General features: G+C 39.0%; 1 protein-coding gene across 2 annotated transcripts in view; it reads right to left on the reverse strand.

The window, feature by feature from the left end:
• The window catches only part of LRCH3 (leucine rich repeats and calponin homology domain containing 3), a 62,282-nt gene that overhangs the window by 21,353 nt on the left and 20,630 nt on the right, over positions 1 to 20,299 (reverse strand). For both annotated transcript variants that reach the window (XM_026045131.1, XM_026045130.1), the window contains exons 2-13: positions 16,203 to 16,347; positions 14,564 to 14,690; positions 13,827 to 13,932; positions 13,484 to 13,620; positions 12,396 to 12,505; positions 9,675 to 9,768; positions 8,610 to 8,730; positions 6,413 to 6,561; positions 4,625 to 4,701; positions 1,808 to 1,903; positions 1,345 to 1,396; positions 1,070 to 1,210 (exon numbers count right to left, since the gene is read on the reverse strand). In XM_026045131.1, coding sequence (XP_025900916.1) covers positions 1,070 to 1,210; positions 1,345 to 1,396; positions 1,808 to 1,903; positions 4,625 to 4,701; positions 6,413 to 6,561; positions 8,610 to 8,730; positions 9,675 to 9,768; positions 12,396 to 12,505; positions 13,484 to 13,620; positions 13,827 to 13,932; positions 14,564 to 14,690; positions 16,203 to 16,347 — 1,355 coding nt within the window. The remainder of the gene's footprint in view (positions 1 to 1,069; positions 1,211 to 1,344; positions 1,397 to 1,807; positions 1,904 to 4,624; positions 4,702 to 6,412; positions 6,562 to 8,609; positions 8,731 to 9,674; positions 9,769 to 12,395; positions 12,506 to 13,483; positions 13,621 to 13,826; positions 13,933 to 14,563; positions 14,691 to 16,202; positions 16,348 to 20,299) is intronic.

The raw sequence follows: 20,299 nt of genomic DNA on the forward strand, positions 1-20,299 counted from the left end.
GAACCTCCCTCATTGTTGTTGGATATTAAAGATGCATAATGAATCCCAAATATAACCCAAGGGAGGAACAACTTGCTGAGAATAAAGTGCTCATGAATAACAAAGGCAATAGAATACAAAAACCAGAAAACAAACAAAAAAAAAGGCTCATCAAGGAACAAAATGCATTTTAAATGCTTAAATGCCTTCAACTAAAAGGCAGAGCTGAATCTATAATAAAGGCAGCTTTTCTACAGCATTGCCAGGGGTTGGAGATGAGCTAGTATTAACGAAAAGCCTAGCTTCAGACAGTTAAAGGTCTTTTCCTAAAATAAATGTTACACATTATACAAATGTAAAATAATATTCTTTTCCTCTTTGCAGACCATCCTAATCCCAAAGTATTAACTGTGGCACTTCTTGAATGTGTGATGACAAGATCTGGTAGGTCATCAGAGCAGTAAACAGCAAGACAAATCCAAATGAACTGGCCTATTTACAGGCTTGTGTGTTAAACTGTATTATGGATTACAGGGAATTATAAAAGCAAAGCTGACTACTTCACACTGGATGCAATGAAAGCGAAAGCAGACGGGCTGTGCCACAGAGCAGCTGCCRTCTCATAAATCTGCACTGTTCCTTTACCTGCGTAAAACCTATTTCTGCATCATAAAATATGGAAATAGGTCAGGGAACATAATCTTCCTGTGCATAGGACTGCTTTCTTCTGTGCTAAATTTCTGTTTAAAATTCTTTGAGTTTTCCCAAATTAAGACTCCTCCTTCCTTACACCAGCCCTGTCATATCTATAAAGATGACAAACTGAGAGAATGAGAGGACTGCTAGGGAGAAACAGAATTCTTTGCAACGAAGATTTTGGGTAAATCTATTTCATCTTCCTCTCCAATTCTAGCTTTGTCCATAGCATGAACTGTGAATGGAGTAAATGCTGTTTCTCCATTTGCTTTATAAAATACCATGCATGCTCAAAGCTGCAATGTATACATCTTTATGTTCCTGGAAATTAATATTCACTGACTGACCAGAAAAGACAAAGGTTTGGTATCAAATGGGTATTAAAAGGAGGTACTTTAACAAAGTCAAGGACAGCTTCTCTCTGGATCTGTTTTGTTCTCATCCTCTCTTCCTCGTACTGAAGCGCTGCTAGCTGGGCTTCCCGYCGGGCACGCTCGATGTGCCTGTGGTGCAGCTCGGGGTCTGCGTTGGGCACCTGCAACAAAACAAGGCACCAGGCTGTAGAGACAGAGCTACCGAAGGAAGGAAAGGGAGGATACAGAGGAAAGCAAGCCTGCTTTTCTATTAAGCTTATGCAAAAGAATAAGACAAAGGAGTTCAATGTGTTACCTGACTGTGATGACTTGATAGTGAGAGAAAGTGAGGTGAATCAGCCAACGGCCTGACAAATGAAAAACAGAGTAAGTGCACTTTTTACCTTCAATATCAGTTTTACCTTAAACATCAGTTGTCAGCAATGCACAAATCTCATCAACTATAGAAGAGTAGCAAGGTAAGCTGTTAAACCAACTGCTGCAATAACGATCAATTCTGGACAACAGTTTCTATCACACTTCAGGAGCAGAGATAAACTTCTTTTACAGCTCAAGATCCATCAGTAGGATTGTACGTTTGGCTTACTATATTGACACATCCAATAGCTAACAGGCATGATCTAGGAGCTGATTAGGTAACCAGCTTGCAAACTTTTCATATGTTCTTCACATAAAGGAGCAGCTGGTTACCACTGTTATTTAGCAAAATTAATAATAATAAAAAAATTCAACAGAAACTATATGCTTCTCTTCCCTACCTCTCTGTCCTGTCCACATAATTCCTTAGTACTCGGTGTTGCTCTCTGTCCTGCATCAAATTTAAAGTTTCAGGTCTTCGTAACTCATCAGTATCCCTGCAGGTAAACATCAGGTGGAAGGTGCATTGGCCACTGATGCATATAAACTACTGCCAGATTTATTTTTATATAAGTTACTGTTATTTGTAAAAGTAGTTGCCTGAACAACTAGCTTTGTAAAACAACAAATGGAAAATTTAGGATGACTTAAAAAATTATGTTGCTATACTAAGTTGGATTTCATTTGCTGCAATTGTTTAGAGRATGTAATTTGCTTAAAAAACTTATTTAAATATACAAAGCTTCCTTCAAGACTGTGGTTATTATGGACCTTATACTGCTCTGAAAATAGAGCAGTATTACTATTTTTAAACATTATCTTCTGTGATACTTTCAGAACAAACCTCACTTCCTTGATGAAAYGATGACTTTCAGTGCTAAAGTCATCGAGGCCCCCAAGTAAATAAATACTGATCTGTCTCATATCTATCACATCAACAGGAAAAGTGAGATTTTGCTGTCAGTTCTTCACCAGAAGACTGCTGCTAACACCAAAACAATCCCCAAGTACCAGCAAGTTCCCTGCTCTGTTGTCTCCTGGAAAGAAAGTGGAAGTTGGAGCAGTTTATTCTGACAGCCTCAACTTAGAAACTTTCTCTCATGGTGCAACTGTGTAAGAGAGAGAAACCTAAAAGTGCATTTCCAAAAAATCAACGCCCACAATGTCTATATGCAGAGAATTAATCTCACCCACATGGAGAGGTCAGGAGATGTGGAAGGTCCCTAGGCTACAGGTCTCCTCTGTCACTTGACAGTGACACACATGACAGATACACTGCTGTGCTGTTCTGAGAGCACAGGACTGGSCTCAACTAAGTGCCGAGAAGCAAGATSCATATCCAGATCTGAGCACACGCAGCCTGGAGTCAGAATGCACCACAGGCCTCTCACAGGCACAAGTTCTACTTGCTGAATTGAATCAACTAACTTAAGTACTCTCGAGATGAAGTCTGCATTACATCCAACTCTTCAAGAGTTTTAATGGCTCCAGTATGGTGAAAAAAAAYAGGCTGCCTGCCAAGGCATTTGCAAAGAGTTATGGTGGAAGCAGTTTACAGCTTGTGGTTGTCACAAATGAAATATTCCACTAATATAAGCTTAATATAAGACAATGATTAATTGTCATATAGCTCTTTTTCCTGAATTTTGAAGGCAGTAACATTATGATCCATTTTTGGTGCCTCATTAAGAAGTTCACTCTGCTGTAGCAAGGTATGAACAATTCATTTAGATCTTTTACCTCTGCATAAAGATCCACTACCAACTCCACGTAAAAATTCTGAAAATGCTGGACATCCGAGTGAGCTACAGTTGCCTCTATCACTGGTCTGTCGAAATCTTGTGTGTAAACAGTTACTCTTTCCTGGCTATCTGACCCAGTCTTATTTCCTTCAGATGCGTCATGCAAGTTGGTGTTTGTAAAGTCTCTTATTATTTCCAAGTCAACCACAAACATTCAAACAGGAATAAAAAGAAAAAAAATACCCCACACATCAGAAGACTCTCAGTCTTTCAGCCCAAGTGCACCCGCTTCTTTTGGGAGACATGGCAAACTGCTATATTATTTCATGCCTTCCCTGTGGACACTATAGGAATGCTGGCATATGCTGAAGGAGTTACCCCCTATTCTATCAATATTTACACTCAGACTGCAGATGTTAAAATCCTTACTGAACGAATCATCAAAATTTTGGAGAAATTTACGCACTGTTCTTCATTTCATTTTCCCTTTGAAAACTGTTTTTGAATGCCATTAAAATGAATTTCTACTGACAGCATAAATAACGACATACTTAAAAGCTAGCAGCTTTCATTTTTTTTWAATTAACCTAGTACAATCCAGTCAATTTTCTGCCAAGCTCTTGCTCATGCTCTTTCACTCCACAAAATACTGAGGCACCTCAAAGCCATGTTAACGTTCTGTCACTTTTCATTTTAGCTGCACTAGCAAGAAGCTACATATTTGCTTATCTGCTATTCTTTCAACTAGACACCCAGAAATCTCTTTTCAATCCTTGCCACCTCATTTATATCCTGTCCAACTCTGACCTAATTTTTCAGGGTAAGCACTAACCCTCTAACAAACCAAACATTTTGAAGCACTGGTGAAATTCTAAAGTCTACTTTGTTAAACTAAACAACTATGCAGTCTTCTGTTCCCTTCCTCCAGTGATGTAAATCCATCATTATGCCAGAGGAAGGTTTGTTTTTAATTAAATTGATTTTAAATCACCCAACTAATCTCAAATAAACCCCTAGAATATTACAGCCACCGAGAGGTAATGAAGAACATGACTTCACAGCACATCCGTTACTCCATGGTAACTGCCTTCTTATGCTTCCTCTAAACCTGCAGTACATTTATCCCTTCTGTCTTTTTAAAGTTATTTAGCTTAAGGTAGCTATTTAATCACAACACAAATTAATTCCCTCAAAAAACGCATTAACGTAGTTAAAATGTGCCAATTTTAACTAGGCAGATTTCTTTAAGCAAATGATTTAAAGACTATTTTTTTCTAGACTACTGCAGTCTTTTGCTCACTGCCACCATCAGAATATGAATCCCTCATCTGGGACAACAGCTTACTCGGGAAGTGCCATGCATATATCTGGAAAAGCTAAAGAAAATGCCATTTTTTAAACATAACCAGTTAGCAAATATGTGCTCCGCATTCATCATAAATTTTGTATAAAATTACTGTTACTACATATTCTTACCTATTTTGATGTAAATATCGCCTGGCATCGTCTGTTCTCTGAAATTCTCTGACAGCTACAGGTTTTACATGTGAACCCTAAGCAAAAGTAACACAAAAGATGAAGCTAGCAACACATTCTGAATACTGCTGATGAATGTCAGAGAACGGCTTYGTAGGGGGATATTTTAAATACTGGTACTCAAAATACTTTAACAACTTCTTTTTTGGATGTACATCAATGTCTTTTCACTATTTTCACCTAACCGAGTCTTCAGCTTGTATTACCAGTAGCTTCTTTTGAGTTYGGTCTTATGTCTGTGCTTCAAAAGGAATGAGTCTCTCTGATTTGATTGCAAAACGCATCCATCTCCAAAAGATATTTGTGTCACTCATTTTYACCCATAACCAATAATATAATGTACACGAAATAAGAGGACCAAGCTCCTACAAGGATACTAAAAGCCCATAGAGAAAGATTCCTTGGCTAGGAATCTGTTTCTTTAGTTTGATTTCAGAAGAGACGCTCCAATGCTTAGCATCCAAGCGACTGTAGCAGAGAACAGTGTTCTCCACGTGTTCACAGCAGCAGCTACTAYAAATAGCAAATAATGCAATCTTGTCAATTCATGCAATTTCAAAACAACTTYAGTGAACTTTGAGCAAATGCATGCTAATGTTTGTGCAGTCAGAAAACAATGCAGAAGCTAAAGAAAAGTCACAGTCAATTTTCCAGAATTATTGCACTTGTCTGTTCTAGACATCATTTGGATAGYAAACAATCATTAAAGCTGCTATTATTAACACAGTATAATGTGAATGCTGTTGGAAAACACGTGAAAACTAAGTTCCTCTTCAGGACGTTGTGRGGAAACAGGTACATGTGTCCTGACTCTCAGGATTTGTACTGCTGTGATATTATTCAGATTTTCTAAACTGCAGCATTTCAGTGCAAGTATTAGACATCAACCTAAACAAAAGGATACCTGAGAACAAAAATTAAAAASATACAATTTAGATGTATTGGGAAAAAGAAAGACTTTGAGGGGAGAAAACAAGGCAATTCTCAGAGCCACTCATGCCTCTTCACGTGTAAAAAAAGTTGTCTAGAGAACTAATCTGTCTAGCAATATTTTATTTATTACTCAATGTATTCTTGTATTGATGGAAAAACAGCTTAGTGCCACATTTTCCTCAAACTACAGATATTTTTTGTTCAGAAAGGTGAGCATGTACATATCCAGTCTGGACCACTGGCAACATTTCAAAGCCTTTCTCAAGGCTAGCTGAGAAAAAGTAATTGTTTGTTGTAAGTCTTCAGACTTTTCAGAGAGTCTAGAATTTAAGCTAGTCTAAACTTAGAATGGATGCTCAAAACAGCAAGTTTACTAACAAATAACTTCTAATCAACATGAACAAACCAATGCACTTTCAAGATTGCTGTACTACCTCTTTATGCAGATAACACTCAAAGTCTGCCCTTGAGAAAGACGATATTCATGCAGTATTACCAAGTAAATACAATCAGCATTCCAGATATCATCAGTTACACACTTATAGCAACACACATGAGAGGAAAACATTATTGCTATTTCACATTCATTCCATGTACCCTAAAAGCTACTTGGGTAGCTTAACACTCCAGCTCTGACCTACAAAGCACAAAGTAGTGCTCTTGCTCCAAACCAGACTTAGACGTATCTGTTTTTTTAAACCAAAAAACCCTCCAAGGGCAAGAAGCCAACCATTAAYACCAATCAAAGGCTTTCCTGGAGCATATGAACTTAACGAATTTAAGTAAAAGCACAACCTCGTTAGAGATTCGCCGCTGGTCAATATACGCCATGAACTGTGAGCTGAGGCTGTCTGCGTCCATGCCCTTGGGTTGCCTCACCTCTTCCTCCTCCTCCTCTGTGGCACAGCTGTCAATATAGTCAATCTGATCGAGGTCATGTTCCACTTGACATACATACACAAAGGAAACACAGAGAATTAGATAATCAGCAGGAGGGGCAGACTAAACAACATCATGAAATCCACATCAGGAACTAAGACCTACAGTTCTTCCATATGGGAAAGCTCAGTTTGAAAGCTCTTGAATTCTGCCTGGTCTGCTAACATTCATTAACCATCAGATTTTGAAATAATGATAAAATGAATGCTTTTTGAAAAGCAGCGAGAAAAAGATGCATCAAGCATGTTCTGTTGAAATTTATGCTTGAGGATTTTTTTCCTTTTTTGGGTCACTGCAAAAGTAAGCAGATACTGTGGGTTTTTGGTCTTTTTTTTTTCCCCAATAGCAAAATATACGCATTTTTTAACTTGCTGCTGCTTCTACACATTCTGTCCAGGGACTTGAAAGTCATGGCATGGAGCAAACTACTGTCTTGAGAAACACTGTGCTGAGGATGCAGGACAAACTATGAAGCCCCTTCTCTGARCACCAGAGCTTTCTTGTTCTTCAAACCCTCCCCAACCTTGCTCCAGACTCTTGCAGACATTCTTTCTCTGCTCACCCCCCCGCCTTCCTGCTTGTCTAAAACAGACTTCTCTTTGCCTCGCCACACAATCCAGCAACTGTTACTGCCAAAGCCACCTCCTCTGCTACTGCAACCATCCAAAACAGCATTCCTCTATCCTTTGGCTTCATTAAATCTCCAAATCTCAGTTTCGAATCTTCAGAAACTTCTTTCCAGCCTTGCTTATTAAAGRGAAATAATGCAGTAGAGGATGAACTAAATTAGTAACTGCATTAAGAGCTCGGGACAGAACTGGAAAGGGTCTCCGGCACCACTGACAGCCGCMTGCTGTGGCTTGTGCCTCCTTCAGATGCTCTTCCTCATGACCTGACCACGCTCCATCTTAAGACTAGGGAGGCATTTCAAAATGTCTGGTGCACAAAACTCCAAGAACAAAATTAAGTTAGTCTGAGAGGCAGGGCTGGCAGCACTACCYGTTATTGAGGCTGCCCACAGCTTCCCATAACACCACGCTTTCAATTCTTCCAACCTTGCCAAATTTGACTGTTTAAACTGATTTTTGTTTTTGTCTGTGCGTGTGTAAGTTTAAGGCAATTCAAAAGTTTCAGATATTTCTAGAAGGTGGCAAAGAAAGCAAAATTTTGYCATGAAGAAGAGTAGGACTAAAAGAAGATGAGGTGGGAAAAAGAGAGAAGGAAAAGTGGGAGCTGGRGTGGGAAGACTAAGACTAGCTGGGAAGAGATAGACTGAAGACACAGGGAACACRAATCAGAACCATTAAGGGAAAGGGAAACAGGGAGCCACTGGGCAAGAGGCTGAAATAATCAGACTACGTTGGAATGAGAAAGGCATCTAGTAATAAGTAGCGTGCAGGAGAGAGAATGGATCAACAAAAGCAAAGACCTGGAAGAATATTAAAATCGGGAGATAGCACCAAAAGGAGGACTGGGCTGTAGGCCAGAGATAACAGGGGATTGTCGGAAGCTCATTTGAAGGAAGCACTATCACCTCGAACAAATACAAGGGTGACACCCGCAAACTACAGGGCAATGAACTGAGAAAGTGTTAAAAAGAAAAGTTGCTACAAAATACCTGTCGTGTGTTTGGACTGAAACACAAGATTTCTATCTAAACACATTTCTGCCGTTTGGAAATAGGAAATTTGCTGGCAAAACTCCTCATCTCATTCTGACATGGGTCACGGACAGTTTACTCCTACTGCAAGTTTTTCCCATTAGCTCAAGCAGCAAACCCCACGCAGTGAAAGTCACGATTCCAAAACACAGTTAGAAGTAACTGGAAACAAGCAGAGCACATTTGCAGAAGCTGACCTATCTAATGATTCACATATCATCTCAATTCTGACACTACTTGATTTTACTTTGTAACATCCTTAATATACTGTATACACAGTGYTCTTTTAGTATAATTCCACTTAGACCTTTCCATTTCTTCCTCTTAAAACAATTTACAGCAAATATTTTGGAATGACAGACAATAAATATAGTAAGAAAGATGCCTATTTACCTCCACCGTTAGTTACGACTGTGCTACCTCTGTTTTCTTGATACTGGCTCTCTCTTCGCAGTCGCTGTTCCTTAGTGATCTCTGCCACACGCAAAGGGAGGTCGGAGAACTCATCTGTAGGCTTTAGGAGCAGACAGGGAAACCAGGGAACACGCTTTTATTTGGAAACATTTTATTGTGCGGCTTAGCTCAGATGTTTAGCTGCTGTCAATTTGTATTTTCACTTGAACTCTCCTGTCTTGTGCCCCCAAAACACTTATTTAAAGCAAAACACAGCTAAAAAGATACTGGTTTTAAACACATATTTAAGCTTTCCTAAAGACTCATCGGCCTACAGTCTTGCTTTTCTCTGCAAGATCTGCAGGTGCTTTAAAATGTCTGGGGATGGAAGTACTAGAGCTCTTCCAAATAAACMGGTGGGGCACAAGCAGGGATTCAGAGGGTAGCTTGTGGGGAAGCTTTTCATCTTGGCTTCTGCCTTTTCTAGTTCTTCCAAGACAAAGAGGGAACATCTTCCTAAGAAAAATAATTGATGGCCTGCTCACTAGGAGAGCCCATTTTATGGCTTATAAATGACAAAGAGATTTTATTTTTAGCATTTTAAATAAAAGCTGTAAAAGTAAGATTATGTAATCTCCATCTCACTTTTGAAGTTTAATTTTCAGTCCTGATTTATTTTATAGAAACAATAATTCATGAGTAATTGAAGGTGACTCAAAAATGTAATATGATATRGTGATTAGCTTTTTTGTTTTGTTTAATGAGAAATTCCCTTTTTGTTACCTGTTATGCTTCAATAAATTAATTGGTCACGCACTGTTTTACACATTCCTCTTCTTATTTCCAACTTTGCATTCATCCAGTATAGAACTGTATAAATCGCATAAAATTCTTTGCTCTAAAATAACTTAGGATTTTCTTGAGAAAAGCAATAAAATGTACACTCTCCAAGTTTTATTGCTCCAAAAACTTACGATATTATCTATTGAGCATGTTTCCAAACCTACCCTTTTTATCTTATCTCCCTGTACTTGCATTCAACRTAAATAAAACTACAACACTTACTTCATTCCCTGACCATCTTTTGTCTCCGCTGTCCACACTATTGAAGCCAGAATCTAGTGCTCCGTATGGACGACTGGAGTAAAGTTCTTCATGGCTGTCAAACACATAATTTTAGTTACTGCAGTGTAAAAAAAAAATGTCAGCTTTTACAGAACAAAAAGATGAGTAGATTTCCAAGGCCAGCTGGAGCCCGTTCACACACTCAGCCTATTAGGAAGCATCACACTGCATTTGCTGCACAGAACAACAAGCTACGTGCTCACAGCTACAAACATTCCTATCCATCAGTCAATTGTTCACCTGCCACTGCCTAACCACTTTAAGTGCTAACAGAAGCCAAAGAATTTACCTATACTCTTACATCCCCAAACAGCAATCTTAACACAAAAAATTGCAAAGTCATCTCTTATTTCACTGTTTAAGGAGTCAAACTTTCATTTCCTTTAATTCAAATGTATGGTTGAATAACACTTTTGCCTTCTTTTCCCAAGCCTTCTTATAAACAATCACAAAATCATGTAATATTACCATGAGTACAGCTATATCAGAACATACATCCTCTAGAGAACAGYACACAGCAGTATAGAACCGCTGTCCGTATCAGAACTGCCTACCTAAGAAAACGCACAGAAAGCAGGACAGCAATTTCAAATAACCCATCAGCACAAGTGAAAAACACAGTTTTTATTTACGGACTCTGACTTTGCCAAGGGACACATCCAGACAAAGGCACAAGACACGGGTTACAATACACCCTAACGGAACAGCAACCCAGTTCCCTTAAGTTTCTGGCCTCAGAAACGACGTAATTCAGCAGTGTGGCCACCACAGATGTCAAGCCTGGCAACTGCTGCAGCCAGTTAGAGCCCACAAACAATGGGACTTGTCTGACCCGCTGCAGATGGCACTTCACAAAGCGTCAACTGTTCCCCTGGCACTTGATGCCCCAGGGAGAAGCGCAGCAGTAATTACTGCCTAATACGCCAGGGAGAGCGAACTGGAGGACGCTAATTGCTCCACCCCATCATGACTGAATGGCAAGTCATTTTCTCACTAGCATTGCACTCAAGTTGTTACTCCCTCTAATATCCCTCYTTTCAGGAAATACTTATTTTTAAATGACTGCTATTACTGTTATTTAAGCAGTGCCATAAGCACACATGGGATTTTCTAGAATAAAATGACAGCCCATGTTGTGCTGTTTGCACATTAAGACAAACATAAAATAAGGAAAAAAGATGAAGAGATACAGAAGTGGCTAATTAGATATATATTTACTTTTACACAGCTCCAAATCCTTCAAATAGACACAAATTACTAAACTCTTACACCTGCACAGAATTTTAGTTAGCTCAAACAGTTTCACCATCGTGGTCTTGCAGTTGAACGGAAAAGATCATCTACCTTAACAACAAATATGGGGAAAGAGAAACAACTCCCTTTTTTTTTTTTTTTTCCCCCTCCAGTCGAGGAAGAAAAAAGAATGACCATGAAATTCTCAGCGACCATTGAACCAGTTCAATTCACATGGCTGAAACTGGAGGTGACTCTAGAAGAAGTACCCTGAGCTGGTTCTGGACTTGTTTTTGTAGTGAGAATTCCAAGCTAAGATTAAAATACATTCATTCTTTTCATTTCACATAAGCAATTAATGAATAAGAGTACAGACAACAATGCAGCCTCTCTCTGATTTTCCTGGTGTTCCTCTTAAAAAAAACTATGCTCAACAGAGAAAGATAATGTACCATTTTAGAGCCAAAATGTGGTTTGTTTTCCATAACAGGAGGGCACCCTTTGTATTATGCAGAGACCCTGCCTGCAAATCACTTCTACTCCAGGAAATACAGTAACACTCATGAGATACTCATGTTGACCTACTCTCGAAAAATATTTCGAAACATTCAGTGCTGATGAGGAATCTTTCTGTCAGACTGTCATGCAAATTCTTCTTAATAAATTTCTAACTCATCATAATTTACTGTCAGGCCCTTTGGTTTGTGTTTTATTGCTGCTAAGACGTAGGCACATTCTTTTGCAACTTACTCCTCCAGACCTTATTATCATTTTYCAAGATAACTGAAAAAATATATTTAGCTTCATACTTCACTGCCTCCCTTTCTGTAACATTTACAAATCTGTACTCCTGCTTTCTGTAACAGTTATAAATCTGCACTCCTGCTTTTCTCTCTGGGTCTTAATTTAGCAGCTGATATAGCCGACTGTTTCAATATTTGATGTTAAGCACTTGTGCCAAGTGAAAGTTTGCCAAGGGTAACAGTTTACTGATGGGGTGGGGATCAGCATTTGCACCTATGGTTTCAGCAGAGCAGTTACACCTTCTGTACGAAAGGGTAAAAATCACAGTAGGGTCATACTGCAGTAAGTATGCAGAAAATTTAATGTCTTAAGTAAACATATTGGATACTAACATGAGAGCATAACCTGTACTCTGAAGATACCAGCACACTCTTCTTAGTGTGTATTAGTGTTAACATTGCCTTACATATGATATTACTTACCTTTTCTTCTGAATTCTTGGTCTTTTATAGTGGTATCATGCTAGTATGTAATACGAGATAACTCAAGTGACATTCTTCAAAGATATTTCCACCAATGCACTGACCAATAAACAATCCTTGCATCTAGTTTTTCAAATTCAGATAACTAACAAGTTTTCACAAACAACATCAAAACGAAGAACTTACATTGTGCCAAACTTACCAGGATCCAAACCCCATGGGTCTCCTATCATAATCAGGCAAGTCTGGAGCTATCTTGCATGCTTCTATGTTTAGGTATTTAAATATGTGAATTTTTCCTTTTATACATATCTAAAAAAAATAATAATAAACAGCAAATAAGCAAACAAAAGTAAGTATAACTCCACAGTACTTTTCCAAAGTACTCTAAAGACACTTAAGTCTAAAGACACTTAAACTGCTGTTGAGAGTAATCAATGAGCACATTTATATCAATCAATACATCTTTTCTTCTAACTCTGCTGCATTTTAGAGAAACAGCTACAGTGGAGTGTCACGGGGAGCCCACGACAAACAAATGGAAGCTGTTTTCCACATACATCTGCTCCACATCCAACTTCAGCATCTGAATACTGAGATTTCACCAGGCAAACGACGCAAGCATTTATAAACACCAGAATTTATTGCCTTGGCATCAGAAAAGATGCCTCCCACCCATGCCCAAATCTGAATAGCAGTGGCAGACTGCCAAAGCACGCTCAAATTGGAAGTGAATGARGCTAATGGCAGCTGGTTTTGCATTCTACAGCGAGGAGGAAACTACAGGTTTTAACATGTGCCACTCTTGATCCAGAAGCAGCAGYTCCTAGTGGAATCTTTAGTACTGAAGGGCTTATACACTCACATAACAATTTAATTTAGCCATTAACCATATTGCAGTTTCTAGCCCCAAGGCTGATGTGAGCACACTACTGCAGAATGAAACAGGATACATAGCAGAACTGGGTCCTCAGGCTAAATGTTAACATTTGAGTGGCACCAAGCCAATCTGGCCTAACAGTTGTTTCTTCCCTCCCATAGCTCTCCTGAAACTAAAGCTMTTAGAAATCTTCAGCTAATATTAGCAAGATGCTCACAGTGGGACTCTAGGTACAACCCCATAAAGGAGAATCTACTGCCAACAGTACGGGAAGAAAAAGCTCCTCCAAATTATGATGTACATTTACAACTGTACATAAACATTATTTAAACTCCTCTTGTTCTTAAGTAAAGGCTCTAATATAATCTTTTCAGATAAAATGTTAATCCCAATTGCTGGCTGCAGTTTACCTGTGCAGGGGGTGACTGGAGGGGGTTGTTCTCTAACATGATGGTTTGCAGATGTCTGAGGTTCCGGTAACAAACGGGGATTGTTGTTATTTTATTGCAGGAGATATCTAACCGAATCAAAGGCAACTCAGCAAGCTCTGGAGATAGAAAATAAATATCTAGGTCAGCAGGTTTAAAAGTAAGGAGCAACAACAAACAACAAACTCAGTAGTGTGTTTACAAAATGATTAATTAAATGCACCTGCATCCATCTCTCAAGAGAAGATTAARAAAAACCCCACACATTAAAAAGCATCTGGAAGGGTTCAGGTTTCGCTGTTACAACCGACAGCCTTTATCTCACCTTCAGGTAAACGCACCAAATTATTTCTTCTGACATTTAGGTCACGCAAGCACTCCAGACTGCCAATTTGGGGAGGTATTGTCTGTATTTCATTACAGCTCACATCCTACAAAGCAAGAATAAAGAGTTAGCAGTTTTGACATTATTACCACTAACTGGCAAGTTGCTTAACTATGAGGCATGGYGCTTTATTTAGGGATTGAAAGAGCAACGACGATTTATGTAATACCTTGGATGCTTGGACTTACTATATTCTCAGCTCATTTCTGAGCTGAGGCATTACTTTCATCTTAAATACATGGCAGAATAAAAACTTWAAAAAAAAAATTAAGCATTCAGATGTGTAAGCCTATTTCAAGTTACTTAAGTTACTTGATGGTATTTGAGAGGGTGCAACCTCCCATATGAAGGTTTGGTGCCAGAATAAAATGCACCAGGAGCTCTAATTCCTTATAGCCTTTCTCAAAAGTAGGGAAAACTCTTGATGTGGATTATTTATTCTCCAATGCAAAGTATCTTTCCCCCATCTAAATCAGATTTTTTTAAGTCTCTCATAATATTTCATATTCTTTTTCTAATATCTCTATTGCAAAGTCAAAAGAAAAAAAAAGATGGAGATACAATGACATTATTTTTAATTAGCTAAAAAGGTTATTTCTTCTGAAACACATATAAACCTACTAAACACATAAATTAAAGACCAAACAGCAATAATTAAAAAAACCCTGCATACTCACAAGCTCTGTCAGCTGTCTGAGCTGTCCGATTTCTTCGGGTATTGAGACCAACTTATTATTACCGGCTATCAAAACTTTTAGTGGTAGATTACACAGGTGCACTGGCAGTGTGGAAAGCTGGTTTCGACTTTTTGGACAGAAAGAAAACAAATTCATCATAATATCACTGTAGTGCAAAATCACCTCATGCCTTACTTTAATGAAAGATGTACAGAAAGCAAATCTTAATAATTTCATCAGCTCAACTGCTCTCTTATTACTGTAAAATTAGTGTCAGGAAGCCTCCTTCGTCACTTGATTTTTCCAGTTTTGTGTGAATAAACTCTCAGGATGAGGTACTAACACTGATTGGATTCTTTTGAAATCACGTGTGGGGAACACAGCAYTTTCAGGTGCTTTCAGGTGCTTCTGTTAACTGATTACGCTCTGTTACAACCCAGTATATTTGAACACAGCATGAAATCCTTTCAGATAGCTACTATTGCAGGCCAACACATACAAAYTCCATACAGGAAGTCATTATTTACTCTATTAGAAATATACTGTAACTATTCAGTAGGTCACGTGGATCAAGAATCGTGATATAAGGGATTTGGTTGTTTCAAAACCCAGTGTTGCACATTTTGTAATAAACTGCTATTAAAGCAAACGTGAGGCCATATGACTGGATTGTAACCTCACAGAATGAATCAGACAGGATGAGAATGGTTTATAAAAACAAAAAGCTTCTCTTTAAAAATAAAACATAGCAAGCGGTAGCGGTTGGACTATCAGAAAGTTATTCTGATTTTAACTCAGGACAAAGCCAGATGCTGATGTTTACCAAAATATAGTGTTAGTTCTTTTCATGACTGAAGCCTACATTTCCCTGGCTAGAAGAAAACCAGTTCTGAGCAGTAGGTGAACCAACTGCAGCTGCTAAAAGGACAATAATTGGACTGCACCTGCTAGAGATCACAGCAATAGGAAATCCATAGCTGACTCATATCCTATTCCTGCAATTCTTATCGTTAATAATAACACTAATAATAAAGAAACACAAACAAATTCAAATGACGAAATATAACGCAAGAAAAAAAATTGCCTGATTTTTTTTTCTTGCTTGGCATCCCTGCCAGTTTCTGACTAGGAACTTTCCACACCACTTAAAACACTGTTTCTAGAAAGAGACAATTCCATACACAGTGGAATTTCATCAGCCTCTGCTGTGGCAATTAGCTTTTGGTATAAGCAGATGAGCATGTATTTAATGCTGGAGAAAGCTCTTTAAAAGCCAATAGTACAGCCAACGTAAATGGAAATTCAGTAAGCCTTATTTAGCAGTTGAGAGATGAATAAGGACTATCCAATAAGTCCATCCTCTCTTTTCCATCAGCATGTCTCTATTTCACATGAAAAAAATCACTGAAACTCATTTTGTGAGTCCTTTAGAATGGAATTACGCTGTCTTCTTCATTTTCTGCTTCTTAATCATCATCTTCCCCRATCAGGCTAAGTCTGGTTCACACTGCTTTGGTTCAGGGACGTGCAGTAAAACACCACAATGGTTGCACACCACGTCTGTGTTATTTATTAATGTTCCAAGATGCATAAACCCAGACTTCTGATGCTAAATTAAGGTATTTACGATAAAGATTACCTGATATTTAGAAATGTTAAAGACTGTAGGTTCAGAATGGCCTCTGGGATGTATCGAATGCAGTTTTGGTACAAATTAAGGCTCTCGAGGGAGACAAAGTGACAGGCTTCTGCGGGGAGCTCTGACAGCCTGTTCCGTGACAAATCTGCAGAAAAGAAAAAGAAACAATTGGTGAAACTTCACGAGGGCGAGCGAGCAATGCCTGTGCACGTACACGGAGGGGAAGAGGTTGACAGGAATTGGTTTTGCTGTCCTGAAAAAATTTGAAGATTAAAAAATGGTTCCCATTTCACACAGGAAAAAAAACAATCTCTTTTAAAATTTTACAGCCCCAAAGAGATAGACAGATGCAATACTCCCTAGCAGTGGTGCTTTCACACATCAAACTGCCAAATGCTTTCAGGACCAGTTTAAGATGCTGAAAAAGTCCAGCTTCCAATCTTTTTTCTAGGACCATCCTTAGATCATAGACTTGGTATTTGGGTGTTCTAATGAAAAGGTTAATAATTGAGGGAGTTATTACACTTAATATAGTAATTGCCAGGTCTATACATATAAAATCCCCCTTAGACTACTCTTACACTGTACTCCTTTCAAGTGCAAAAGCTGGACCGTGATAAATAATACAGTTGCAGAGGGTTAGTTTTTGTTTAAAGAAGGGCAAGGGAATAAATGCCAAGGGACAGTTCTCAAAACAAACACGAGCAGCTCCTGCTTCCCAACACACCCGGCTCTGAATGCCGACAAGAGGGACGTTCGCCATTAAAAGCACAAGAGAGATTACCCGGTGTCAGCAGGGAGCTCCTATAAAGATCCCCGCTGTTTAACAAGCTGACACTTTCACCCTTGCATTTTAAAGCAACTGCAGAGATTTAGTGACAAAAAATAATACGAGTCTGAACTAGAGTCATCTCAGGTGCAGCCACTGACCCCACAGGACTCAGCACACACATCTGATGCACCCTCCTTGCTAAGTCAGCCCAAACCCATCCTGCCCACCTCATTCTACCACATCTACAACCCACTGCAAGTCAACTGTGTTTGTGAAGTTGGAGAACCTCAAGAAATACTGCACAAACTGAATGGGAAAGTACCTCCTATGGAAGSGTGAGTGAAGTCAAAATCTTGGCAACCAGCTCCACCATCTGAGGTGGTCGATACAACCATCATGAAGAACAAATCTACCACCTCCTCACAGAATGCCCGTGCAACAAATACTGCATCTCAAAACTCCCCCATGGCAAAATTTGTTTGAAACCAAGCAAGGAGGGGCTGGACTAGATGCTCTCTAGAGGTCCCTTCCAACCTCAACCATTCTGTGATGCTGTGCTGTGAAGGATGAGTTACCACGTGTGCTGTTTTTCTTCTCAACTACTTTGGTATGTTAAGACTCTTAATTGACAAAAGGGAACTCCCAAGATTCTTTAAAATTTATAAATAACAGATCTGTATGCAAATCAATCAGGCTGAGCTAAAGACTTGGCTTCATGCTAAAATAGCCTTTCACATAAATCTCAAGCTGACATAAGCCAACAGAGCCATTAAAGCAAGACCCTGGTGCTGGGTCTGTGAAAGCTGTGTAGCTGCAGCAGAGTGTTAGCAGAATGACCCTGCTCAAACCCTGGGCAAAGCGATGCCCGGCACTCCTACGCTCCCAGCGGGATCCTCCTGTGCCAACAGTGTCCTCAAACATTACAATAGGAGTGATTTCCAAACACCTTGTCCCAGCACATTGCCTGCATTTCTACATTAACTGGATATTTATATATCTATTTTAAAGATTTAAGATTGGGAGGGATCTTAAAGTAATGGGAGTTAAACCACTATCATTATCTCACAGTATCTTAATGCCCTTCAGCCCTCCTTCACACAGCTGTGCTGGCAAAGCAGTTTCTAATATTACCAATTTTAACACAGAAACAGGTCTCACAATTAACACGGCATTTTCTGGCAGAAATTTAAGATTTACACATTTAAGACTTGTTTTAACTCTATTTAGGAAAGAGTTTTAGCCATAAACGTGAAAAGTCTCAGTTGCCTTTTGTTTCATGTTATCTTACTGAAGAGCATTAAAAACCTGCTATTGATGTACTGGTCACACCATAAGACACAAAAGTATTCTAAAATATATATAGCCTTTCTTAGCTATGATTTCCAAAGAGAATCCTGCAAATAAGATTAAGAATGAAGAAGTAGAAATGTATCTTTTATAAGCAACAAACTCATAGCATGATAGAAAAGAGAGAGACACTCAAGTTGGCAAGCAGTGAAGACTTAAGTGGTCCAGACTTTGCTCAACCTACAGTATTTTTTAAATCATGGCATTTCCRTGGAACACTGGAAATTCAATGGAATGCAGTTTAAACGGGGGCCGAATTCTGAGGCAGCAATACAGGCTCTTAAACCATTCAAAGTAGTTGTAGCCTACTGCAGAAACACTAGAGCAGTCAGTAACTGCAGAGCAGTTAACAACACTAGAGCAGCTCTGCTCACATGATGGTCATAGGATGCAATTTTATTCAGAGCATCCACAGTTTCATGTGCTTGACTGGGGAGCCGAGAGGRAGCCTTGCCAGGAACAAAAAAGGCAAGTGCTGGAAAAGAGGCCAAGATGCTGCAAAACCAAGGCAGGATGGTCTCCAAGGGCACGTCAAGATTTAGACAGAAAAGCAAACGCATTATGAAAGAGTGTGAAATTTAAACTTGCATGTGAAGTACTGCTTTGGTTATTTGCAACCTTCTCTTCTCCCCAAACAAACAAACAAAAAAGTGGATGAAACAACAAGTATTTAGAACTTTGCAAAATCCAAACCACAGCATCCTTAAGAATCACTGACATTTTTCATTTTGGACAAACCAGATCTCTGTATGGGAGCAGGAACAGCCTTCATTGTATAAAACAATCCTTCCCCTCCTTCCTCCTAAAAATACTTGAAGGTAAAGAGCAGTTTTAACAAAGCTGGGGGAGAAGTATTTTAAAGAAAAGGCATCTCAGTGACTGGTTATATATTTACACATGTATTCATTAACCTACAGGACAGCAGTATTTGGTGCTTCTACAGAGTAAGTGTGAGCTAGGGGAACCCACATTAAGGCATTTAGCTCAAAATATCTGATCCTCTATGTTTTTAAGTTATAAATGCTTTTCTGCATGGGGTGTGGGTAGGTGTGTGTGCGTGCGCGCATAAAAAAATCTACAACAACAAAGGAAAAAATCAGAAGTTACAGCCCAAACTACCCAAACTACTATAACTAAAATTCATGTGAAGGTATGTTTTCCATTTTGCAGAAAAATTGCAAAATGCTGCAGTGGGATCTTGTTATTTAATTCTGAAGCATGTTCACAAATACTGAGCATGGAATAAGAAGCAACTGATAGCTGCCCAAACAAGCACTATTTAATGTGAGACAGAATACCTGCTTTAGTATACGCATGCATAACTTGGCTACCTGGCATCTCATTAATTAATAAACATGCAAGTGAAACATGGCTTTTATAATCTGTTCAAGGAACAATTCATTTCCATTTACCTTTCATGGGTTAAAATTACTGGTACCAGAAATGTGCTTTAAAAAGGCTCTTCCAGGCGGCTATAAATGGGTCTGTTTCCTTGAAGGCAGGATCRTGTGGAATTTTGGCAAAGGGGAGACGTTCCTTGGAACTAAAGTTCTTTGTGAAAGATTAAAAAAAAAAAAGCCAATGATACAGAGACAAAATTGAGTCTCAGAATGGAGTCAGATTGTTGACCCTTTCCATATTAATCAGGATTCCACTCAAAGCCAGTATATCCAAATATGAATGTGACTAGAGAATACAGCACATTTTAAATTGCATCATTTGGCACTAAATGGAATCTCTTATTGCTAAAAGAAGAATGTTACTGTAGTATCAAACATTAGTGGGACTGTGATCCCACCTTTAACCTAAACTGTAACTCAAGTTCTGTTTCCAACAGAAATCCATAGGTCCAGRAAGAAGCCCTAAGGCACCTGGCACTTTAACCCATGGCACAAGCTGTAAAGAGGGGAAGCTGATGCTCAAGTGCCGCTGACAAAAGCAGGACGGTGCTGAATTCCAGCTCATCTCGGGATGCTGC

This window comes from Nothoprocta perdicaria, unplaced genomic scaffold (assembly GCF_003342845.1).
Source record: "Nothoprocta perdicaria isolate Ctin4 unplaced genomic scaffold, notPer1 scaffold_4, whole genome shotgun sequence".
Classification (NCBI taxonomy): Eukaryota; Metazoa; Chordata; class Aves; order Tinamiformes; family Tinamidae; genus Nothoprocta; species Nothoprocta perdicaria.